The 27,679-nt window shown below is 38.8% G+C and overlaps 1 protein-coding gene across 1 annotated transcript; it reads right to left on the reverse strand.

The window, feature by feature from the left end:
• Positions 1–1,452: 1,452 nt before the first annotated feature.
• On the reverse strand, positions 1,453–27,638 carry opn5 (opsin 5). Its single transcript, XM_077553663.1, has 7 exons — positions 27,411–27,638; positions 19,444–19,590; positions 17,576–17,695; positions 9,113–9,283; positions 7,989–8,323; positions 7,460–7,701; positions 1,453–5,554 (listed from the first exon to the last, which is right to left on the reverse strand). The coding sequence occupies exons 2-7, from the start codon at positions 19,574–19,576 to the stop codon at positions 5,488–5,490; spliced, it is 1,068 nt and encodes a 355-aa protein (XP_077409789.1). The 5' UTR covers positions 19,577–19,590; positions 27,411–27,638; the 3' UTR covers positions 1,453–5,487.
• Positions 27,639–27,679: the final 41 nt, after the last annotated feature.

The following is a 27,679-nucleotide window of genomic DNA, read 5'->3' on the forward strand; positions in this document are numbered from 1 at the left end:
GACCCGGGGCAGTACGTAATCATGAAGTCGAATCGGGTTAGTAAAGTCGCCCACCGGGCTTGACGAGAATTCAACCTTTGGGCGGACCTGATGTGCTCCAGGTTTTTATGGTCAGTGTATATTTGAAATGGCCCAGATTAGTCTATCTACTCTTCAGAAAAGTAAATCCAAAGGTGGTCTAGAGGCACCAAATTTTATGTACTACTATATAGCTAACCAGCTACAATATATCGTTCTATGGGCACAACCCAACAGAGACACTAACTGTTGGTTGGAACTAGAACAGAAGGATTGTAATAACCTCAGACTTCGAGATTTACTCTTTATTACAACATCGATTAAGCGTCATAATTGTTTTAAAAACCCAATGATTTCCGCCACCGTGACTGCCTGGTGGAAGGCACTAGAATTGACAAAAGCCCAAGTGGAGCCCTGTGGACTCTCTCCCCTATGGCATACTGAAAAAAATGTACGAGGCTGCTAATAAAAAATAAAACTGCATTGGTGGAGAAATTCTCCACACTGGCCCGATCTCACCCGAATAGTGCTGCGGGTGTGGCAAGTTTGGCTTATTTTCGTCGAAAGTGCCGGTAGCAGCTGTTGACACGCTGGACGCCTCGTGTGAAGACAACTCTGTGAGAGCCAAGAGCCGAATGGATGCGGTCTTGTCAGTTGGAGTGAGCCCAAGCCAGTTGATCTTTAGATGAGAGGCGTATTTTATTCAGCAACTCCAGAAAATAGCTCTTAAGTGTAACACATAGTCCATAATCATGCTTTTGGCTCGCTTGCAGCAGAGTGCCAGCGGCTCTGGCTTGCAGTAAAGCTGCGTCACTTTACTATCAATGCGCATCCGAGAACTTAACAAAATATTTAATAAAGAAAATGATTTTTCACACAGCAATGCATTTCCAACCATTAGTTGACATAGAAGTTGAATATATCTGAATGTGCACAACAAGAATCGGACTGTTGAAACCTGGGAGACATCTGTGCTCTATTAGCAGAGGTAGCAAATCCAGGTCCAGAAAGTAAAAACCCTGCCACATTTTGGCTTTAGCCCCAGGTGCTAGCTAGTTAGCTCCCTAGCTAGCTCCCATGGTGCTTGTTTACCTGCTGGGGAGCTAGCTAGCTAGTGTCAGGGGCTAAAGCCAAACTGTTTCAAGGTTTTTTTTTTCTGGACCTGGATTTGCCACCACTGTCTATTAGTACACAATAGTATATGGTGAAATCCTGTGAATAACACGCACCTGTGTATAATAACAATGACGATTTTTGCCCTGGAATAGACCGGCCGTCCAGAAAACTCTCAAACTTCCTGATGGCTACCATACCCCTGGGTTGTGTAAGAAAAGCACAAAAAATAAGTGGTCCTATTATAATTTTTTTACAGAGTGAAAATTTATGGTGGTGAATAACTGAGACAATGAGAAAGAAAATGCTGACACTCAAGCATTAGTCAGTAAATAATTTCTTTATTTCGTAAAAACATGTAACATTTTCACAATTTACTTTGCGATAAAAACTTCTAAAATGATAAAGGACACTGATGAGCTACAGTGACATCAGAAAGTAGGAGGCTGCTTCGTCTGTTGTTAGAGTGATTTTAACTATCACTCTAAATTTAAGCAGGTTTTGCATATTTTGCGTAATAATCAGATGGTGTTACTGAAACTTAAATACAGGTCAAAGCACAACAGAGTTAATGACATCAAGGAATTTTCTTGTAATTCATATTCATTGTGACATGATGTCACAGAAAAGTGCAGTATCATTCCTACATAGCTACCACATAAAACAAAAATATTTAACATTAATCATGTACCACTGTATATATGACAACTCAGAAATTGTTGCTTATGTTTTGTTGAAATCAAAGCAAACAGCAATACGACAAGAGGCTCAGTGGCAGTCAGGTGTTAACTCTTTTACTGCCAAAGATGTTAAATGACGTTTTGCAAAAACCTACGGAGGAGCGCCAAAGACGTTAAAAGACGTCCACCCATTTAAATTTTTTTTTAACGGGTGGAGTAAAGCCTTGCCCAGCTGTGGTGAAAGTTTCAAGCAGGTCTAGTGAGCCTAATGACTATTTTTGGCCCCTAGAGGGCAGCGATGACTCTCTTTTGACAAGATTGGGTAGGCGTCAGTAGAAGACGTGAGGCGGAGCTAGAGTGTTGTGGGGACAATGGCTGAAGAAGCCATAATGAGAGAAGAGAACATGGCGACCGGTTTGCAGCTCACGCTCGAGCATTTTTTTTCAAAGACGAAAAGCATCGACCAACGCTAAAGAGCACATTGATGACGACGATGATCATCATCGATGATGATGATGGTGACTCCGAGGTTGACGCCGAAGTTGGAAGCGCTGACGCGGCGGCTATGACGACGTCATAAAGGTTCACGGGCTAGCGATGCTAACACCGGAAAACGCGGAGCACAACCGAGCACGCTCAGGCGGACGCTCAGGCGGACGCTCAGGCGGACGCTCAGGCGGACGCTCAGGCGGACGCTCAGGCGGACGCTCAGGCGGACGCTCAGGCGGACGCTCAGGCGGACGCTCAATCGGACGACGAAGAGTGCCCCGAGTCCAATGCGTATTCATCGGAGGAGTGTGTACAGTCTGCTACTTGCTATTCCCCGGAAAAAAAGGCCGTCTGCACACGAAACAGACAATGGAAAGTGAAAGTAATCTGTTGCGCAAACCCTGCTCCCTCTCCTTGCACGCAGGAGAGCGTTACAAAAAGAAAAACTGTATTTGAAACATCCACATAATTGTAAATAGTACCACAGTTGCACACATTTGTAAATAGTTTGCGAAATTGTTTTGTCAAATTGTTACACTGTTGAATGGAAATAAACGTATTTTGCAAACTAAAAACACTTTTTCATTGTTGGTGGTGGTGTATTACAGAAGTAAAGCACTATTTAGGTGTTTGTGGCATCATTCATGGACAAAAAGAAGTGTATAATTCACTAGAGTGCATGAAATAACATTGTTTCACAAAAAGCTCTTTTTCTCCGCTTTTTGTTTCAAAACAGAGCATTTCGGTGAAAGTAACCATTTTCTATTGTTGATTACTGAAGAACGGAATAAGGTAGAAACAAACTTTTTTTTCTGATGAAAGATGAGAGTCCAATCTTTCATTTGGTCGTATGTGTGTTTCCATAGTCCAAACACAACATTTTCTGTGGACCTTGAAAGATCAGTCAAAATGCTTAAATCGGCTGGCACTGGCGACATCCCGTTTCTGAAAACGTCTGGCAGTCAAAGAGTTAAAGACAGTGGAAGATGCCCAACTCCAAACACTTCAGACTGGCAAGTGTGCTTAGTGTTGACACATGGTGGGAAACTTATCCACAACAGCTAATTATAGCACTTTTGCAAAAGGCTCAGCAAAACAGTGATGTACACCTTTAAGCAGTTTAAAGAAAATCAGCTCTGCAGTTCCATGACAAAAAAGAAATAACACATCATATCACATTACAAAGGTTTTAGGAGTATTTCACATGGAACTGTCAAAAAAAGCTGAGAGAATCCGTACAAGGCCTGTTGGAGATAATTCAAAATGTAACCATTTACAACTTGTTTGGATGTGAGTGTTATGTAAGTTTCACCGGGATTACATTTGCAATAGAACTGATGGATTTTGGGCTTTAGTGCCATGAAGCGTAACACACAATAATTCCCAGATCCATTCAATCAAGCTTAAACAGTGTCCACTCTAATTTCTATAAAGTATATCATTATTTATAAATATAAATAATATTTCTATAAAGCAGCTTGATATAAATTTCCTTCAGTCTAAGTGCTCTATATTTGTGACAAAAGTGCAAATTCAGCGCCGCTTGGCCTGACTCTACAAAGAGGCAGGTTAGACTTGGTGTTTGTAATTTTGCTTTTGCGCCATGGTGGGAGCGAGCAAAATCGACTTAGTTTCACATCACCTTCATGGAATCTGTGGCCATCTACATAGGGATTTCATGGGGATAGTGAATATTGAGTAGGTTTAACGTTAATGAGTGTCGGCATCTCAACTTCGAAATGGTTGGTAGGATAATCAGTCAGAAAAATCTTCTTGTGATGTGATTACCTGGCTTTTGCTGACTTGGGAAAATCAGGCTCAAAATTTGCCCGATTATTGGCTTTAGTGCACCTGGCTTTATTGTGTAACTAACAAACTATTTCATGTAAAAATACAAATGAGAGAATGTTGACATGGTAGTCGTGCAAACACCACTTTTAAAAATCTGGCTAAGGGAAGTTTTAACCATTAAAATGGAGAGTCGGGTCAGGACGTTTTTTAGAGAATAGGATTCTCTAACCTCCAATTAGTACTGAAATAAGCAGAATCTGACAACACAGAAGTATGCTAGCTGTCGGTGATTGTCAGTGCCTTAAGTACAGCAAAGCAGATAAAAGCTATTACACCTCCACGTGATGCTTTATATCCCATTTGCCTTATGATATTATTTAATTGAATTTCAATGCATTCAATCATCAAAACATTCCCAAAACAATCCCTTACATCATGAAAGGGAATATCCCAGAATTAAACACAGGATTACCTATTCCCATTAATGGAGTTGTGTTTTCAATTTACAATCTACAAACATACAGTATGTGTGAAACTATACACTTTCTAAGTCATTTTGCAAATAAAGTGCACTCATATGTTTGTATGGTGTGTTATTTTTTTCAAGATCGTATCTGAATACTCACCAGTTACTTTGATTTGGTGTAAAAGGTTGGATGTCAATAATATGAGACACCATTGTTATCTAATCTTAATTAGCAATGTTGTTATAAAACCCATCCAGAGGTGGCAAATCCAGGTCCAGAAATGAAAAACCCTGCCATAGTTTGGCTTTCGCCCCTGGTGCTAGCTAGCTATCTAACTAGCAGGTAAACTAGCACCTCGGGAGCTAGCTAGGGAGCTTGCTAGCTAACGCCTGGGGCTAAAGCCAAACTGTAGCAAGGTTTTTACTTTCAGGACCTAGGGAGCTTGCTAGCTAACGCCTGGGGCTAAAGCCAAACTGTAGCAAGGTTTTTACTTTCAGGACCTGGATTTGCCAACTCTGAATTTGTCAATCATTAGTGTAATATTTGATTGGCCCATACCTGACATTTAACTTCCAATGAAATCTTCCTATACTATACTTGCAAAACGTATTGATTCCTGAGTCAATATTTTTTAAGGAGACAGTAATCTGGTGTCTTAATAATATGTTTGCGTACAATACTGCAAAATTGAGTCAAGACATTTCATTACATACCCACTAAAAAGCACTCTGGAAAGTTATTTTTGTGGTGGAAGAGAATGAACTGGGGAACGGCAGGAAGGACATCAAGGTTCAGTGTAGGTGTAGACAAGCCTGGTGTAATCACGATTTAGGGTTAATGGTAGAAGCTTGGCAATGTCATTGTAGTTGATAGGGCACAGGGTATTGGGAAGAAGACAAACTGTCCTAAGTAGAAGTTGTACGCAGGTTTCACATTTCAACATGAGCTTCATTCGTGGCTCGTGTGTCCTTCAGTGATCCAGAAATTGCGTAGAACCTGAAAGCGCAAAAGTCAGACATCCGTAAAAGAGTAAGAAACCACAATTGTATAAAAAAAAACTGGTACTGGTGGCCTCAGTAGTGCATCTCTGGTACTGCTGGCTTTATCAAGTTGCGATCTCTAACGCTCACTGGAACAGTTCACATCCAACCATCGATTATCTGCCGCTTATCTGGAGTTGGGTCGCGAGGGCAGCAGCTTTAACATGGAAGCCCAGACTTCCCTCTCCTATTCTCTTCGACCAGCTCCTCAGACTGGATCCCAAGGCGTTTCCAGGACAGACATAGTCTCTTTGGTTCTGGGTCGTTCCCAGGGCCAGTGGGACATGCCCGGAGCACTTCTTTTGGGAGGTGTCCTTAGCCACCTCAACTGACTCCTCTCAAAGTGGAGGAGCAGCGGCATGACTCAAGTTTCTCACCCTATCTCTAAGGGAGAGTATGAACACACTGCGGAGGAAAGTCATTTAGTCCGCTTGAGTCCCATAGCTCGTGACAATAGGTGAGGGTAGGAACGTAGATCGACCGCTAAATCGAGAGCTTCGCCTTTCGGCTCAGCTCCTTCTTCACCACAAAGGACCGATACAAAGTCCGCAGTTCAGTCACGTGTAAAGCGGTTGAAATGATAATCAGCATCTCCAAATCTGAGAACATTTCTTTTAGTCTGAAAAAGGTGGAGTGCACTCTCCTAGTGGGGGATTGCTGCCTGTCCCAAGTGGAGGAGAAGTTCAAGCATCTTGGGGTTTTGTTCATGAGTGAGGGAAGAATGGAGCGGGATAGTGACAGGCAGATCGGTGCAGTGTCTATAGTGATGCAGGTTTAGTATTTGTCCGTTGTGGTTGACCGACGTTCGTACCCTCACCGATGGTCACAAGCTGTAGGTCATGACCAAAAGAACAAGATAACAGATAAAAGCGGCAGAAATGAGTTTCTTCTGCAGCACGGATGGACTCTCACTCTCCTAAGCTAAAATGAGAAGTTTGGTGTTTTGGTAAACGCTCACTATTGTCGCGTCCGTTATGTCACAACCAGCACACAGCTGCGGCGGCTCGAGGTGACATCGTAGCAGATTGGATAGCGATAATACGTTCCCAATTCCTAGAGAGTTTTTTTGTCTTTGCTTCCCCAAAGAAGTAGTAGGGAGAGGGGGGAGATAAACGAGACAATGGGTGCAGGGTGAAGAGGAAGTAATGGGATTGGGCATTAGTCTCTTGACTGACCTGGCACCGCCTCAGGACCCACCCGGAAGAGCTGAAAGAAGTGATTGGGGAGAGGGAAGTCTTAGGTTCCCTTTTAAACCTACTACCCTCCCGACCCCGAATAAATATGGATGGATATATATTTACAAACACATACACATACAGTACATGTGCTTTAAGTTGAGTCGTTAAACAAAGAGTGGCACGGTTAATGACTTTTAAAAAAAATCATTAATAGTTTTAGCCATAAAAACTGAAAGTTTAAATTTATTTTTTTTCTCTTCCCGAGCAGGACTTGGCACATGCAGTGTTTTCAGTGTTTACGAAGATCAAAATGAATACAATTAACCTTTCACTTGTAAGTTTGGAGTATATCATTTGTAAGTGTGTGAGATGGGAAATAGCCTCGACGTGAGCTGATCTCTCCCTCTAGTTTGTCTCTTATTCCATCATTTTAGTGTTTAGATTTTTGTGTATGCCCATTCACAATTAACTCATTCTTACTTGGTTTATATCATAACAAAAGCTTGACCCCTGAAACAGATCACTTTACCTGCTTTGTGATTAATTTGAAAATTAATTCAAAATGTGTTGAACTTTCATGAGACCCCACACCCAATCAGATAACCATGAGAAAAGGGTAAAATTCTAGATAGAACATTTTACTTTTTGTCAGAAATTAACATAACCAAAAAATACACCCTTACTTGGGCTTTCGAAAATGCTTGCGTTTCCCCAGGGCCTTCAAGCAGAGGGGTGAACAGGAGTTTTTCAGGTCCACTAACTGGTAGATGATTGGGTTGTACATTGCTGAGGACTTGGCAAGCAAAGTAGGAATGACAGACACAGGTATGGGTACTGTGTCTGGTTCCCCAAACGCCGACACGACTGACACAACTGCATATGGAATCCAGGCTATCAAAAATCCCGCACAGATCAGCATGGCTACCTAGGTTTGAACACATACACATAAACATTTAGACTTACTGTAAATCATCTTTATAGTCAGAGGGGGGGCACTTCTGTCAGCTCGTCGTTTGATAGATGCCCAGCTTTCTGGCTAGTGCTTTATGATGTGAGGTCTCGTAAAAATAAGCATGATTGTCTGTACTGACCCGGTTCAAGGCTTCACATTATAAAGCACTTGCCGCAAAGCTGGGCATCCGTCAACAACGGGCTGACGGAAGCGCCCACCTATGTTTATAATGACGTTAAAAATATGCTTGTTGCACATACCTTTGTAAGTTTTATCTCAAGGTTTTGACTGTTATTGATCCGGGCGTCGAAATGTGAGATTTCTTTTGCAGAAGACTTGACTTTAAAGATAATCATCACATAGGAAAAGACCATAATGCCAGTTGGTAGCACAAGGCAGAAGAAGAGGATAGACATTACAAAACTTTGTCCCGACACAGAGGATTGTGCCAGCCACCAATTCAGGGTGCAGGAGGTCCCGAATGGCTCTGGGGCATAGCTTCCCCAGCCTATGAGGGGCATGGTGGCCCAGAAGGCGGCATATATCCACACAAAGGTCAAACAGAGGAAGGCGTGGTGTCGTTTCAACCATGTCCCTACACATTAAAGAAAGATCATGAGGTGCACAGTAAATTTTGTAGCGTAAATTTGACTCAAAACAGTCTATTTGGTCCCACTCTAAACAGAGTAAAATACAATTACAATTGGATGAGAGTAAAATATTTAGTATTTAAGTATTTTTACTGTGTACAAGAAAATTTGCCTATCCATGAAAAAAACTATTAAAGATTGTTCACTCAGAAATTCTAAGTAAATTTTGCAAGGAGAGATTTTGATAAAATTTTACTAGTTTATTTAAAAATAATACTAATAAGGTCACTCAAAGGTTGAGGAGCAAACCCACAATTCAGGTGGGGAGACAGCCAATCTACTCCCTGAGCCATGCTGCTCCTACTTTGTCAGTAAATCACTCGTGAGCTAGAACTTTCGTACCTCCAAGACCAAAAACATTGTTAGCAAACAGTGGCATGGCTCAGGTGGTAGAGTGGCAGTCAACCAAGCTGAATATTGTGAGTTTGTTCTTCAACCCTAGTGTAACTTAAAAAAAAATAAACTGGTAAAATGTACTCAAAAAATGTATTTCTAAAATGTACTTAGAAGTGGAAAAAACTTTACTAGGTTTTTGTCATGGGATTAACCAATTCTCTCGTACACAGTAAAAATACTACTGAGTATTTTACTCTCTTCCAAGCGTAAAGTTTACTCTGTTTAGAGTGGGACCAAATCGACTCTGTTACTCTACAAAATTTACTGTGAACAATTCAGTTATTGATGATCTTGGTAAGTTAATATCAACAAACACAAAGCCCAAATCAGTAACGTACCGTATCTTAGATGGCAGATCTTGAGGTATCTGTCCAGGCTGACCATAGTCATGGTGGTGAGGCTCCCACATCCAAAGAAAAAGCCTGCCCATCCATAGAACTGACAGCCCTCCCAACCAAACAACCAACGGTGGGAGAAACTAGAAACAATAAAAAAGGGCTTTCCTGTCACTAAAGGACAGGGGTAGCAGAATATAAGGGATGTAAAAGAAAAACAGACAATCGACAAGGAGAAATGGGGAAAAACAATGGATAGATGTGTGATAATGTTTTGACAAGGACGACGATGTTAGTATGCATGAGAGACAAAGAAGCAGAAGGGTAAAGAGCAAAAGTATGGGAAAAAAGATTAGTAATTTTATTAGTTTAATATACTTATTCCTATGTTTTGATTTGCATTAATAAAACAGATTTGTTCTTTATTAATTAACAAGAATGACTTCAAGTTCCTCCAACAATTGCAAAATATAAATTACTTATATTTAAAGATAACTGTAAACATACATTTGTTGACATACTCACAATTGCCAAAGATAATGGATACTGAACAGACATTCAATTAAAAAGCTTAAGAAAAATGTACATTAGGCCTGTGTATAAACAGCCGAAAGATAAGCATAACTCATTATTTGCATATCAATATTAAAACCAGTTAAATTAATTAGGTATTTTTATTTCCCTGTGAACCGCATGGACTCATACTTTAACTCCAAGAGAGCTCATTATTGACAACTTGAACTTTTGACCCCAAAAATATTTATATATAAATGTATTAATTAGCACATCATTACAGACGCCTGCGTACCAGGCTTTTTGTGTTGCTCCTTAGAACACACAAGCGTTGCATCACAGCATCATATCAACTCTGTTGAAAAGGGAAGAAAGACCTGCACGACTAATTCCTGAACCTACCCAACATATTTATATTGTCCCTCATCCTCTCATCTGGATAACCTTCGACTACTTTCATTTGCCAACACTGACGGTGTTGGGAATGTTACTTTAAAAAAGTAATTAGTTATAGTTACTCATTACTTGCTCAAAAAAGTTAGTAATTAGTAATTGAGTGGGTAAATGAGTTAGCAATTGAATTACTTCATAATAAAAGTAACTCGTTATCATGCAAGTAACTATTTTCACTACTTAAATTTTTTTTATATTAAATAATTTGCATTTATTATTATTATTAGTATTAGTAGTAGTGGTATTTTTTTTAATATACAAGGAATCCAAATTATATCCAGGCATTATAGGGTGTTTTCATTTATTTTTGGTTAATATTTATGTCACACAAATGTCTCACTCCATAATGACAGATACTGATATTTTGATCAATGTCAGTCTTGTCAAAGTTGTCAAACCCCAAATGAGTTCCAGGCTAGGGACGTGGACTCTTGCTAAAATGCTAACATGTTCATTGTGAAGGAAGGCACATCGTCGTGACACGTTTCCTGCACATTCCAGGTGTCAAGACACCTTTATTGTGACGGGGTGAGACGACAACAGTGCCTCTAAATGTGCGCAAATGACATTTTCAGAGCAAGCTTTCCGGAAAAGCCTCCCGTTGGTGGGACATTCCCAGAACACCTCTCCAGGGAGGCGTCCAGGAGGAATCTGAGCCGAACTTCTCACCCTATCTCTAAGGGAGAGCCCGGACACCCTGCGGAGGAAAGTAATTTCGACCGCTTGTATCCGAGATCTTGTTCTTTCGGTCATGACCCACAGCTTGTGACCATAGGTGAGAGTAGCAACGTAGATCGACTGGTAAATCGAGAGCTATGCCTTACGGCTCAGCTCTTTCTTCACCACAACGGACCGATACAAAGTCCGCCTGTCGATCTCCCGCTCCATCCTGCCCTCACTCGTGAACAAGACCCCAAGATACTTGAATTCCTCCACTTGGGGCAGGATCTCATCCCCGACCCGGAGAGAGCATGCAACCCTTTTCCGACTAAGGACCATGGTCTCGGATTGAGGTGCTGATCTTTATCCCAACCGCTTCACACTCTGCTGCAAACCGCTCCAGTGAAAGTTGGCGATCACGGCTTGATGAAGCCAACAGCACCACATCATCTGCAAAAAGCAGAGATAGATGCAATGTTGAAGCCACCAAACCGGATCCCCTCAACGCCTCGGCTGCGCCTAGAAATTCCGTCCATAAAAGTTATGAACAGAATCAGTGACAAAGGGCAGCCCTGGCGGAGTCCAACCTTCACTGGAAACGAATTCGACTTACTGACGGCAATGCGGACCAAACTCTGACATCGGTCGTACAGGGACCAAATAGCCCGTACATTAAAATTTTGGATTTTCGAATGGGACGAACGCTCCTTGGTCTATCAGTGTCTAGATCACTATATCAAAAAGTAATAAGCTCTTAGGTGACCACACATTGTATATATGAGAAACATTGTGCCAACATAAAACAGCATCATTGTGTATAAAGCTCTAATACGACAGACATCAAGTAATTCATTTTTCTGTGTCTTGTGACGCATAGCTCATATCGCTAGCACAATAAATACTTGTTTAGTTGGGTCAGTGGCATCATATGATGCAAACCCGCAGCTTAATCAAAAAATACAACAGTTATCTTGAGTTTATTCTGTCTGTGGTGCAGATTTATGTGAGGTCATTTATGTGAGTAAAAATGTGAAATGATTTGTGTGTGATAAGACTGATAAGAGTCTAATTTAAATATTCGTTCGTATAAGGTTAATTACTGACACTGACATATGACATTGTTGTGAATAATTTGAATATTTGACCCATTTCCGTCTTTGTTTTGACAGCCATTTAGATTCCCTATTGACAAATATGATGATGATGGCTATGCTGTCATTTATACTTTCAACCCTTTGATTTTACAGGTGTGTAAAAACACACTAATACAAATACAAAATTTGAGAAGAGTCTCCAAATTGATGAAGATATCCTCCAGCCGCAGCCTTAAGGCCAATGAGTCGCGAGTGACAACAACTTGGAAAGGTAGCCTCTCCATTCAAATGAATGTGAGCTCATTCAAATAAATTGACCCAGGGAGTGGTGCCGCCTGCTAAAATTTTCATCACAAGCGTCACTATTTCATCCATTGATACATAAGAAATTGTAAATATGGTTAGGTGTTGATGTAAAATGCAATATTATATGTATGGTATATAGCAGACCAGTGCACTTTGTTCTCGGCTGTACTGGACCCAAAGAAGCCTACCCACTCCCCCTGAGTGAAAACATTCTAATGTTTAGCAGGGTTTATGTCATGTGGACGATTAACCGAAATGTTACCACAATTTCGATTTTGGCTTCTCTCCATCATTAAAACGCAATGACCGAAGAAAAACAATTAATGTGCAGAACGCTGTAGCATGTTTACAAATTCTCTACCTTGTGAAAAGACCCTGAATGCACCATGTAGCTTGCAGCTAGCCCAGAATGAATCAGTGCGATTCTGCCATCCCTAAGCATCCTTTAAGGTGCTTAACGACACTCTAGTTGGAGTTAACTGTAAAACTAAACACACAATAAGGATAATTACATACAACTGGTATTTAAATACAAAACATGCTTCGTTTTTAACACATCGCGAACCTAGCGCTAATGCTAATGCAAGTAAATGGATGATCCACTCAAATACTAACAGAAGTTAGCATTAACTTCGGGAGTAAAAATCCTTCAAATGCTGTGGAAACACATCCATACCCACAGATAAGATAACACTACTAGTACTCAACGGCACAAATTCTTCCCAATTTGTGAAAAAAAAGAGGTATTTCAATAGAATACAACCACAACTTTCTTCTTTTCTGATTGTAAGCGTGTACACCATGGATGCACGGCACCAGACTGCCCCTAAGAGGCAAAAACGTGCAGGAACACCCAGTATTTGTTTTGCAATTTGTGTTTTTGTATACTGTACAGTATTTCTATTTACCTTTTTTTTTATTTCAACTTTTTTTTAGTTCAAAAGATTCACTTAAGTTTTTTTCCTCAAAATTCAGGATACAAATATATCCAAGGACTTTATTTTATTTTATTTTGCCATACCAACACACATTTCCACATGACATAGCACAAAATACAATCCCTGAGGTCCCAGGTTAGCCCACTAAGTCCCCAGACTTGTGAAAATAAGATAATATAAAAATAAGTATCATAAAAGAGGGTAATGTAATGCTTAAGTTTCAAAATGAGGCTTGAATTTCATATATTTATAAAGTTATGTTATACTTGACAAAAAGAGTAGTGTTCAAGAATAAAGTGTTCAACATGAAGGCATGAATGGGCGTACGGCTATGATCATAGGTTTGAGTAGTTGATCTTTAGTAGTTGAAAGAAATATTAAGTTTTAAAACCAATGAATAATCCTTTTATTAATCGTGATTTCAATCTCAATCAAAATAATCGTGTGTATCCCCATAATCTTCACGGTCAAATTGTCAATATACTGTCATCAGTCACAAGGCAAAATATTTAACAAGTATTGTCAGACAGAACTGCTTGGAAAGTAGCCGTGAGGCAAACACATGGGCAGATTCTTTTGGGGCATTTAGCCCACCACACAAAACTGTCTTTGTTAAATTGATTCAACTCTAGAGACAAACAAAGACCACAGCGATGAAGTTCTTTACATTGACCAACCTGTTGTACGTATACTTCCAGGAAAATCTAATGATTTCCTTTGCTGCTGTGTGTCACATGTAATATCAGTTACACTATTACTAAGACACTAGGATAATATTACCAAACCCATTTTGTCTGCACCGAAGTAAGGCGAGTTAAACACAACAATGCCGCTGAACAAATGTACAAAATAACATTACGTGGTTCAAATTGAATATAATAGCTGCAATTTAGCTGGCGGGTCTAAGTTCAGTTGTCGTACCCTGCCTCTCCGCTCTTGGTGATAATGAACCCTATTGTGTCTGTACAAGAGACAACTGCTTCAAGGTTGACGCCAACGCTGGGCGTGTTGTTGTCGCATACGGTACACAATACAATGAATGAAATGGTCGACAGTGCACTGCAACAGTGTAAAAAGGGCATTAAGACGAATAAATATGTAGTATGTTGTGGTGGATGAAAAACAATACAAGTTAAAGAAGATCTGTGACATTGGATATTCTCTGTCGATCGTTGCAAAAAATGTTCCTCATGGCTCAATATGTGAGCGAAAAGAATGTGGATATAATTGTTAAAACCATTTTTTATGCCTGGTAATTTAATGGCAATCATACCACTCTGTTTGGCTCATAAATTTGTCAAGCTTAATCTGATACCTGTGCCCCACCAGCATGAAATTTCCCGCACGTGGTTTCTCATGAAATGTCCGCTGATATACTTTGATAATAATAATGATAATATTCCTTTGACATGATTGGTTTCTTATCGAAAAAGCTTGTTTACCCACAAGGGTTGAAGTCAAAGGCGATTTCTTGTTATATTGCGGCTATTTGACTAAAAACCTCAATAGCGCAGAGCGGAATATCAATAAACATCAAGAACACGCATTAGGATGTCAGCCATAATACTCAGACCCACGGTTTATCCCACTTAAAATCAATATCTAATGTTCCTTAAACCAAGCTGGAGTTGATCAGAACCATACACACACACACGCACATACGCATCTCCCTGTGCCAGGAATGAAGCCATATAAACAAGCCATGCTAAGGACAAACTGTAAAGTATGTACTAAAGTATATGAGGTGTGGAAAAGCAAGCATGACCTAATACTAATTGCAAGCACATTGTCCATTGGTAACTTAAGGTTCACGAATTGTTCCTAAAATACACTGTATGCAAAATACCATAACATCTACATTTGTGGATTCTTATTCGACTTGGCATCCTCAATTTGTTTAAAATGTTCTGTACTACAGGCGGGAATTATGTTTGAGGCCCTGAATTAAATTGTGCACTTCAAGCCATAATAAGGCAAACAAAAGAATGGCATACTACATAACGTAGCGTATGCACTAGTGATGTAAAAAGGATCGATTGTTTTCCATTTGTGCAGTTCCAGCACCCTCTGATGGTAAGTTTATTAGTGCAGTTGAATTTCAATTAGGCATGTTTTGGCCACCTACAGTATATTTAGGGCACACGCTAATCACCAGATCAAGGGCAACGTAACATGTTTGGGTTCCTCAACAGATTGACTCGATTCACAATGTGTGGTATTTGAATAACCCTCTCATCCGTGTGAATACGGCATCATTCCACAAAGAACCACATGATTGACATCTTATCATAATGATACAAAATAAGCAAAAGCTCTCCAACACAAATGAGAAAACTAAATGACCTACATTCCCACAAGATTTCAAGAATGGTAATAAACATTTGAATAGTAAGTGAAACGAAAGATGAATGCAGCACTTACAGTCAGGCTTGAGACTCCAAACCAATTTTCTACAGTTTCTAATTCACAACAACTGTAGAAATAGTTACGACCTGCTGATTCGTGTTAAGAAATTGCAGCATGTAAAAGCAGACTGGTAAACATACATTTTTCCTTTATTTCATTTGAAATTTTCCCACACAAATTTAGCTTTCCAGAGACAAGAAGTGGCGGCATTTATGTACTGTTTAGCACAAACAAAAATCTCAAAAAACACTGCATGCCAAATCGTCACGCAATGTCGTTTTATGTTGGTGCTTGAGCTTTACATGCCTATGGTTGTTGTTAGAAAGTACATGTTGACATGATTATTGTCATTGTTTCATTGATTGATAGTATCGTTTTCATCTACATTTTATTTACAGTCCTTGAAAATGTCTCACACTACAGTGAAGTTGTGGTTTACTTCTTTACCAATGCCGCTTCCTTTTACCATTAGGTTGTATCCCCACAGTTTAATAGTTTATTAATGTGTGTGTAATGCAACACATGAAATAAGTTTCAAGATCTTGAATTCATTTGAAAAGTAATGTAATTGTGATTTCCCCCCGCCTCAAATATTGAAATTTAATATGTGATATTTATTTTGCCCAAGGTCCTCTTCCCATGTACAGCACTTTTGACAAACCCAAGTAATCCATTAATCTGTATTACAATAAAAAAAAATCAGATTTATTACATGTGAATGTTTTGATTTTATAGATTAGTTAGCTAGATAGATAGATAGATAGATAGATAGATAGATAGATAGATAGATTCCCGATGATGAAATTTCTACGCAACACATAGTAAGTGAACTACAACTCCCGTTCAAACCTCGGTGTGCCAAACGGCCGGTGTATTGCCGCAATATGCTGCTTGCTAAACAGGACAGACCGCTAGGTTTGCACATATACATGCTAAGTTAGCGTCAGCTGCTCTCGACAGGCCACTGCATTGAGTTAGGGTGTGCTTCTTAAAAGACTTATCCAGTGTGTTTATATTTATTTATTAAATATTCGGCAATTATATGACATAGTTAAATGCAAATAAAGGACTTCAGCTCCTTTAGTTTATTGCATTCATTTAGTGTGTCTCAACAGCCTCGACAAACTGGCCCTGATTGCATGCGCAGCATTACCTTCACCTCCCCTCGGCAATACGCCGGCCGTACAGCTATTGTAAAACAGGTTGAGCCAAAATAAATACATTTAAGATTACCTTAAAAGGCTTATGTATGAAATTTTGTGTCAAAGATGAAAATGAAGGACATATTTGCTATAATTGTAGTTTAGTTTGTTTTAATTAGTTTTGCAAACATTAAATGTAATTTCAGTTTATTATCGTCTATTTTATTTATTTTATTTCTTTAATTTTAGATTTCATTATTTTTCAATTTTAGATTTCATTATTGCATTTGTTTTCTATAATAGCTCAGTCGCGTTGCTCATGTCTGTCCGTCCATCTATATTTTAGCTACCGGCACCTAGCTAGAGATCTGTCTGTCTGTCTGTATCCGACTGCTCATCAGTAAAACACAGACATGACCGTTTGGAATGAACAAATGGGCGCGGTGTTGCTATCAGGTCAACAATATGATTGGTAAGATGGAAAAACAAATGAGAGTTAGTTAAAAATTCATTCACTTAATGAAGTGTGATGCACTCGCAAGCACCTACAAAGAACGCATGGATTCCATTTTCCCTCATGGAGTTAGCACTTCATCACATTTAGGTGGTTCATCATACACATCGCCGAACCCTCCACTCCACTACGTCACCAACTTCATTCATTAAAATAAATAAATATATATATATATATATATATATATATATATATATATATATATATATATATATATATATATACAGTACATCTATTTAGTATTTTGTTATGTATTCGTTCAAACAGTTTGTAACACTGATTTACCGTAAATCAAAATCTATTAAGCAATGTTCACTTTATATATATATATAAATATTTTTTATTTTTTTTATTTATTTTTTTATTATTATTATTATTTTATTTTTTTAAACAGTGTTGTTGTTGCATTGCTGACACTCCAACAAAGATGTAAAAAGTACCTGATATGCCAAAGTCGAAGATGGCTAAATTCACAGTCATGAGCTCTGGAGGCTTTAACTTAGTTTTGCGTTTGATGGTCATGTACAAGACATATCCATTCCCTGTTGCAGACAAAATACCTGTTAGAGAGAGAAATGTGTTCATTATTAATTTTGACATTCTGGCATTCTTTGTCTTAACACTTAAAACATATTTCATGGCATCACAAATGGTTACACTGACACACACACGCACACACACACGCAACACTAGCGCATTGTGCATTGAAGAAATGATAACCATCAAGAATGGCAAGCACGGTTAAATCTACAGGGTGAAGCAGCCTTCTTTAACTGGAAATATAGAAAAGACTTCTCTGAAGGAAGAATGTATACAACAAATGCACATTATGCCATTGACAAAAATGCTTCCCTCTAGTCAATTCAGCTTGATCAAACAGCTTTCACTGGCACATGTTTCTGCAAAATGAGCAGTCATTAACACAGCAGGAGACCAAGACAGTGCCACGCCACCAAAGCAAATAAAGATAGATTTTTCGGTCCTGCACGTTTTGTCTCAGGTGGCGTTTAACAAACTGGCAGTCAGGTGTGATGACCACCAGTGAGCACTAATTGCTAAAATACTTGGCAGAGTTAGTTTACTCGTGCATGTAAAATGACATTCTTGAAATATATAGATGCTGTAAGGTGCAAGAAATATCAGCACTGTGTTGTTTATTCATCTACTTATTAAACATAGTAACTGCACACTTCATCCAATAGCAACATTAGAATAGCTTTATTTGTGTACACTGTTTCTGTTAAGTGTCTATTTCGTGATAACGGACCACAAACATGGCCGCATGATGCAAGTCCCTCGAATCTTACGAATCATCTCTCAACAAACTTAAGAGTAACGTGTATTTAAAGCACTATTGTATAACTGTATAACTGTTATGGAGAATATTTTGTTGAAAAAACTTGCAAATACAGTATGAAGCAGTTGTCTGTGTGTAGCCTGTATCCCACTGAGGGATGATGGTTTGTGACCCTAGCAAATGTTGATTTCACGTCAGGGTTCGTTCAAAGTCACAGCCTTTCTTAACGTTCTCTGAACAGTCTTAATGGTTCTCCAAACAGCCCTTAAAACAACACTAAGGAACTTTCAGTTTACATTGATTATGGCGGCGCCCACTGGCATGCAGAGATAGACCCCTAGCGGTGCTCACACCAGATTATTGTTTCTTTTTTTTTAATAAACACTTTGCTGAGGACAGGTCAATATTGACACAATGTTTTAGAAAAGCTGGATGATTAATCACATGTGAAAAAAACAACAATATACGTAGCTCTTTCACTCCCTTGCTTCCTTTGTCACGTAAAATTAAATTGGGTAAAATCAAACCATTCAAGTTCTGGAAAACTTTAACTCCGTTCACTTCACTTTTTTTTTTAGTTCTGCTAACTTATTTGGGTTAACAGTGTAGAGGTAACATAAAACTAAGTAACTAACCTTGTGAGTAATTGCTACCTTTACAGAACAAAGGTGACCGTGGCGTGTTCCTGAGGGCTCTGATGTAGAAACAATTCTGTGCGACACTGAAAGTAGAGGTGAGCCATTTGCTACAGCGGCTTTCGTTTCCTGGCACTGTTTATTTGAACGTTTGTTAACAAGTATGGTGTCATGTTGTAAGGCAGCAGCTACAAGTTGTCCTCCCACAACTCTCGCTGCAGGACGATGGTTGTTTATAAGGCACACTGTCATTGAAGGGGGACACATCATTTGGTATATGGGTTTGTGAAGCCAAGGTCTGGAAATGTTCTGACTCACCCTGAATGCATTTTTTGAAGAGCTCAAGAAAAATACATTTCCGTAATAAGTAACTGACCTATAATGCAGATATAAAAAGCAGCAACAATGTCCGCCTCTTTTGAGAGTCTCGAGGCAAAAGGATCACCACGGAGAAGATAATGGGGCACGTATGATGGGTGTGGCCACGTCTCATTCGTCATCGCTGCCATCAGTGGGGGAATTTCTGTAGAGAGGAGCAAAAGGTTGAAATTGTGACATTGCGTAAAAAAAACAGCACACAAAATCAGGTAAAGATGAAAATAAGAAATGCTTTATAGGAACATGTGTATATATAATTTACGTTTTTGCCACATTCAAAACTGCCACTTGTGTAGTAGTACCTGTGGCTAAAGCCAAACTGTTGCAGCGTTTTTACTTTATGGACCTGGATTTGCCAAAATCCAGCTGCAACAGACAGTTAGCACTACCGGAAAATCATCAGTAATCCCCTAGCCTCTATTGGGGACTTGCATGCAGCAAGAACTAAGACAAGAGCAGACAAAATTCTCTCTGACCCTCCACATCCGAGCCACCACCTCTTACAGGTTCTTCCCGCAGATAGGTGCTATTGAACTATGGACACAAAAAAACACCTTACATTCCAATAGATTGTTCCCTCTTGCCATTAACGCCCTAAACAGTTGACTCAAAATTCCATTGTGGCATTTTGCAAATGTTTGCCAAATTTGCACCTCACTGTGTGACAGTATTACCATATTCAACAGATTGATTATGGTGTGCCTGCATAACTTGGTGTATGGTACTGGTATGAAATCATCAGTCATAAGGAATATTTTGATGGGAACAACGCTTTTTCATCAAGTACTTTGTCATTCTGTTTGTTAAGGTTTCCTTTCAATGTCACCACATTCATTTTTTATGTAGCAGAACCCTACAATTTCTCCAAACATTATTTACAGTCCTTGCAAGCATTTCTCTTTGATTCTCAGGGACTGTGGAAAAGGTTCAATGAAAGAGTTTATCAAGAACAATTTCTTCTTGCTTTGGTTAGGTTACAAAAAAAACTTGCATTTGCAACGGTGAGTTCCTTTCATGAAAAATGCAAGATTTCATTCCATCCAAATCAGTCCAGTCAGTCTGAATGAATCAGCATAAAATGTCATCTTGTCAGTGTAATTGGATAAATTCCAAACGTAGGGGATTTAAAAGCATTTACACTCGGGGCTGACTTCACTTCTGTTGGCAGTTTATCCCATTTATGCGCAGCATAACAGCTAAATGCAGCTTCACCATGTTTACTTTGAACTCTGAATTCCACTAATTGACCCAAGTTTGCAGATTTCAGAGCCCTGCTGGGTTTGTATTCAATCAACATTTCTTGAATATATTCAGGACACAAACCATTCAGTGATTTATAGACCGGTAGCAGAATTTTGTGATGTGTTGTGATCTCTTTGTTTTGGTTTGCTTTGTTTTTACTAAAGTCATGATTACAGTATAAAGCACATTGTGCGAGCAATAAATCTAGCTTTTTGTGTGCGTTTTAGAGAAGTTTAATCCACCCATCCAAAGTCAGAATCCGAATCTGACTGTGTTTTCGGCATATTGTTTGACAAAACTTTAACTTTTAAACAAATAACAATATTAAATGTCTGCTCAGTTACTTTTATACTCAGTTACATGCTGTACCGCATATGATTATTTTTAATGGGTTACACACAAGTGTGAATGTATAGTAATACCACACTGTGTCGCAACATGGCACTGAAAAAGATGCAGCTCATTAGAGCAAAAAGAGGTGGAGGAAGTCTGAAGTCGAAGGAGTTTTGAAAGCTGGTCAGTATGTGAATTCCCCTTGGGAGGAGCTAATAAGGTGGCTGCTATTGCCTGTTTTTCTTCTACTTAGCCAAATGAATTACTTGTTTTTCTGCACCTGTGAGCTCTGCTGTGGCGTGGAAGCATAGTCATCGAGGCCTAACTTCTGATCAACACACGGCTCAATCATTCCTAAATCAGATTTATTGGCCAAGTATATAAAAACACACAAGGAATTTGTCTTGACATGATTACTTTCCAAAGGGCAATATAAATAGGGCTCCGTGCTACATGATTAAGGATTGTGATATCACAATGACAGGGCTTGACATCAACCAATCAGAGTGCTGGTTTTCCTTCTCTCCTGCAGTTTGCAAATTGAAGACGTAAACAGAAAGTAAAAGAAACAAGAAGTAAACAATGACCGAACACGCAGCTAAACAAGCCATGACTTGGCGTCATCTTCCCAAGATGAAACCATTTTGACAAGATCGTTCTTCCTTGTCCCATTTGGGGCTGTATCCCGTGGAGTAAATGAAGATGTTGTGCAAGCTAAGTACTCAAAAACAGTTAACACAACAGTCCTGTTGAATCATTTGAACCAGCTGGTGGAGCAACATGTGGAAAGCATGCACATGCTTCTGACGTACCTTTAGCAGTTTAGCCACTACTAAGTAGCCATGCAGCCACCATACCAAAGCAGGAATCTATCGTGTCATTTTTTTTGATCACCCCAACCCGAGTGAATTGCGAATGATTGCTGGTCTGCGAAAACTTGTTTGAACCAGTCCATGGCGCAACAAAACGTTGGGGTTGGGTCTTTAAAGCAACATTAAGGAACTTTCAATTCATGTTGATTATGGCGGCGCCATATGGACAAAAGAGGTAATATTATGCCTGAAGGAAGACCGCATCTCCCATGAGAACAAGCGCATTGCGTCGTTATTTTGCGAGTGAAAGCCGGGCCAATGTTGATCCTTGACTGTCCTTTTATCCGGGTCGCTTCCCTTTTTCTTTCTTGTCTCCTCTCTTGTCTCCTCAGACAAAACTTTTCAGTTGTTTTGTAGCCTCTGTCAGGAAAGCAGCAATCATGCGTCAACATTCAAATTGTCTTCTGTCTTTGTAATGAATGAGGAAAGGGGGAAGTGATGTATGCCATAAAGCAGTCAGCACATTTGTAGTTTTTTGTGTGGCAGTGTTCCTTACCATCCTCCTCAAAGTTGCTTAGTGCCAGTAAAAATGATACAGACGCCCTCAGACCATGGCAAAGGTACCATTCAAATAGTTTTAAGTTGATGTTTCATCAGAAGAATTATGTAAATATTTGATTAAGATTGAAAAGTTCCTTAGTGCTACTTTAGCCATGCAAACTATTATCCTTGCATGAGAAATGTCCCGCACCCAGCAGAAAAAAATAAATAAAAACAATTCGGGGGCAACATCATACTTTTAAGCTTAGGGCACCCAAATGGGTAGCAGCGGCAGTCTCTTCAATGGAAAAAACAGAGACAAGAATATGCTGTATAGTTTTTGCCTGACGATTGACATGATGATTAGACATCTGTCATTGCAATGGCAAAGGGATCACACAATGATGTGACATCACTGACATGAGGTGGACACCTTCCTCAGAGACAGACCTGCAGACAGATCCAACTGGAGATAATTATCTAGTTCAGGTGGTTTGGGTTTGTAGGTTTTGACAGACAGGATAAAATGTGTACTTCCTGTATCATGCGAGAGCAAAGAACAACACAAACAAAATATTAATCATTTTTATCAGCCTAAAGTTGAGGTCAAAGCTGAAATTAGTTAGTCATTTAAACTGTTTATGTTACACTATGTTGCCATATACACATATACATTTATTGTGTGAATTGATGTGCTCCTTTATTAATATATTGCAAAAAAATTTTTTTTTTACCACTGAGAGTCTGGGGTCACAGCACTGGCATATAGCCACTTAATTGATTCTGAATAATTTAAATCTGCATCCAGTGTCGATTTGCATACAGTATATTGTTATTAAAAATAACAATAACAAATAGCAATAACATATACTAACATAACCATTGCAGTGACTCACAACATTATGACAACTTGCATTAGAGAGAATTTGAATAAATATGACAACTTTGGTAAGGATTTTTCCCCAAGTGTTTTCGTTAACTCTGTAAACATGGGAAAAAATATGTTAGGCTTCCAAAAAATAATAATAATATAGATTTTACAATCTCTACTATGTTTGAGATCATTCAAGTATAACCTCTCTCCTGTACAGTATATTCTGACTGACTTCAACCAGCAACAACAGAGATTCTCTTTCAAATGTACTTTGTCGATAGTACTGTACATCTTATCGACAGTTGAATGGACGGCTTTCTTGAGTATACATCCAACACTGGCCTGATTTAGAAGCGCTTATCAGCATTTTACGGCTCCAGTGTTCCTCACAATTTACTCAAATCTGTTCACTAGCATAGTGTAGCAATAGTATGAGTTACAGTTCAAAGACAGCCAGCAATGCATAACGTCCAAAAAAGTGGACAGGTGATTAATTGCATTTTCCTCCCAACACAAAATCAATAATTGGAAATGTGAAATTCCTATACTCAGTGGTTACTTGATGTCCATGTGTAGCCCATTTCTGAGGGTGCTTAAGCACCGGACCCTAAAGTAAATCCAAGCACCCCCAAAATGTGAGAGATTTAAAAAATATATATTTACTCAATGTTCTATTTTAGCAAGCTAGAAGTGTTGAAAAATGCACTACTTGGTACGATAGAAACTTAATATTTTATTAACAAAAATGCAGTAACCGCGCTCCTTGCCTCAAATATACCCATTTATGTTGTTTGGTAAGAGTTACCTGACTTTTTTTTTTTTTTTACCTATGTAATGTTACAGGTGGTACAGACAGTACCATTGTCCTTTTTGAATTGCGATGAAAGAAACCATGTTCTATTTAAATATTTATTGTTGTATTATTTCCACATTCCTTCTTATAGTTATTATTTGAATATCATTTTTTATTTATTTTTACTTTTATTCATATATATATATTGTGAATTTGGTAGACGCACTAGGCCTCCTTGGGCGTTCCGGCGCAGTGATCTGCCACGAGATTTGTGATTTTAGACTCGGTAAAACCAGGTCTATCAAGTGGCGTAGGTGGTGTAGCGTGATTTTGGTGGATTTGATGGAGGCCTAGGCAGACAGATTCTGAGTTCTGGACGTTTACAGTGGATGTCATAGTATTTCATTCATTAAAAGAAAAAAATAGCATGGGACAATCATTGACGAAATCAATTCATTAAATGAATTATTACACTGGTCAACAACAACAAAAATGTTGCATTTATGGAACTACTTGTTCTTACATAATTTTGGGGGTGCTGAATCAAAATTTGACCTTTGTTTTTTTTCTGTAAGGTCTTCTTTTTTAAGAGCAATGCAACATTTTTACTTTGAAAACCACTGGCGTAGTGAAATTTTTTCCATGAAGCAATGAACAATAAGCAAAAACAAAATATATTCTCTGCAGTAGTAATAGTTACTATTGTTTTGGTAAATATTAACAATGACACATTGTCATTCCATTGACACAATGTTCCAGTAATCCATCAAATGCAAGTGAGGTTTGTCTCGTAATGCATTCGATACACGCTGGATGAAAATCAGCAAATGTGTTTACAGCTCCCGTCTCACATAATATTGAGCGAGACACGGAATTGCAGGGTTGGTGAAACAACAATATACCAACCGCAATGAGATTTGACTTTAATCAAGTTATTTATGCATTGATGAATATATGTAACACTACACCTTTATGCAAATCTTAAAGGCAAAACCATCATTCAAGTGGGATCTTGACAACAACAATTGAAATTTTGATTGGCACTGTTAAATAACCTGTGTTGATATGCTAAGTAGATATGAGGCGTGATGGAAAAGTTGCAGGACTGGCGTGAAAAAAAAAAAATAGATTTCAAACTTAGATAGATTTATGAGTTTTGCTCTGCCATGAGCATCTGACAGTTCCTGGCGGAGAATAACATTGCCCTGCTGGAGCAACCCCCCTACTCATTGGATTGGATGGAGGAGATAAGCAGTCACCTGGTACAGGGGTCTGCAGAGGAAAAATTACATTAACCAGGTAAAATAAATGTTTTGATTAGTTAATATTTTACAAATATTTATTTATATTGTTATATTCACACACACTGATATTCCCACTTTAAATATCAAAAATGTTTTGCGGCTTTTTTTTTTCCTAAAGGAGACGGTTCAAATGGCTCTTTATGAGACTTTATGGTTTCCGACCCCGGGCCTAGGATATTGGCGGCGGCTGATTTTTTTTTTTCACCTACTGTACAACTGCGAGGAGCGATTTTACTTCAAACATGGTGCCGGTGGCTAGTATTAAAAGACAAGCCTTTGGAGTTTGTGGAAAGCGCACAGCTTCCACTATTACAGCATCTGCAGTCATTCTAAAGGCTAAGTGGTGCGTTAGACAGTAATTTATTTTTATTTGTTTTTATTGACTCGCCTAGTCCATGGCGCAAGGAAGGTTGACCACACTCTTTTTTATGCATGTTTTTTGACTGGCATTTTACATCAAAATAGATCTGGAGAAGCTTTTTTATGCAACAAGATAACCCAAAACACACTGCCAACACTGCAATGGTCTTCGACTAGCCAAGTCAATCACCAGACCTTAACCCAATTGAGCCAGCATTTTACCTCCTGAAGAGGGGACTGATGGGAGAAACCCCCAAAAACAAAGAAGAACTGAAAGAGGCTGCAGTAAAGGCCTGGAAAAGCAATTGAAATGAAGAATGCAACAGTCTGGTGAAGGCAAGTGCTGGAAGAAGTGTAGCTGTGAGGCTTTTTGGAGTAGCATGGGAGAAAATTGACCTAAATGAGTTCACCCAGACAACACTAAAAAAAAAAAAAACGGGATCATTTACCCAGACACTACAGTGTAGACAATCTAAATAAAGTAATTTAATGAAGCAAACAATATTTGGATACAATGCAATGCTCCCTAACACAATGCTGTATCTTGGTGAGGCAGCTTCAGAAAAGAGGATTTCCTTGTCACTTAACCTTTGTGACCATTCGTGATCACACCAAGAACTGGCATTATCGATCAACGTAACATGCTGTGACTCCCATTGATTTGGTGTTGGCAGATGACACATGTAGCATGTTGTTAAATTCAGCAAGTTGCTGCTCTGTAAGGACTTGCACTTTCCCATCAAAATAATAGTAGAAAGAACTGGTTTGTCACAGTTGGTGTTGATGCAACAGCTGGGTATAGTATGTGGACAGAGATTATTTTTTTAAATGATTTTGTTTATATGCACCACTATGATTAACGTGCAAACTAACAGTGTTTCTCACACCATGTTATTACTTGGGCAGGCCTCCCAAGTAAACTGGCCACCACCTAAGTAGATTTCAAAAAAATGTAATTACAAAAAATATGTATATATTAAAAAAAAAACGTGTCAGGACCAGATTTACCACATGTAACATTAGTTTGTCGTCACTCACTTGTGGATCATGAGGTTAGAAGAGACGCAAGTAGCAGGACTGGGAACACCCCCACCACCCCCACCCTCCACCGGAGTCCACCCACTAAGTAGATTTCAGATCTGTGGGAAACACTGAGCAGTTATCAGTTAGCAATTTTTGGAGGCTCAAAAGTATTTGGACTATGTGTATTGGGCATCTCAGTATTCAACACTACCACAAAAATAATTAAAATTAAATTAATACTTTTATGATTGTGTCAATCTAATTTGAACTACCTTATTATTATTATTATTATTATTATTATTATTATTATTATTATTATTATTATTATTATTATTATTTTAGTTTGTTGAGTTTATTGGTGTGCAAGAGTATCTTATGTCCTTCGAGAGCATGTTTTGTCATTAAAAATAAATCATTTAAGTACAGCAAGGGGAATTAAGATGATAGATAGATCATAACTTTTTAAATCCGGGTAAAATCTTAATTTTACAAATTGGATTATGGGATTTAAGTGAACATTCGAGTACGTACTTGGCATGAAAGAAAGTGAGGGAGTTTGAATCTGAATCTGAACTGCACAAGTTTCATCTATCAGCACTGAACATGTTGTGTCCAACCCAGATAGATGACATAAACTGACACTGTGATAAATAAAAATTTGAGTTGCTATTGCTATATCCTCACCTTTTGGTGGTCGGTCATCAGTCACTCCGGGCGAGAGTTAACTCGCTAATAGAAAAACCGAAGTATAAAGGAAACAAATTATTTCTCATTAGGCAAGTGGTTGAAGGAGGGAAAAAGCGACGATGGTCTTGATAACAACAACAACAACAACAACAACAAAAAGAACAAGAAAAAAGTCAAATAGTCCCGTGATGTTGCCACTGCTCTTCGTCTACTGTCTTCACCCACCACAGCATCAACTCCTCACAGACTGTGCGGGCTTTGTCATA

The sequence above is a fragment of the Vanacampus margaritifer genome, chromosome 19 (genome assembly GCF_051991255.1).
Source record: "Vanacampus margaritifer isolate UIUO_Vmar chromosome 19, RoL_Vmar_1.0, whole genome shotgun sequence".
NCBI lineage: Eukaryota > Metazoa > Chordata > Actinopteri > Syngnathiformes > Syngnathidae > Vanacampus > Vanacampus margaritifer.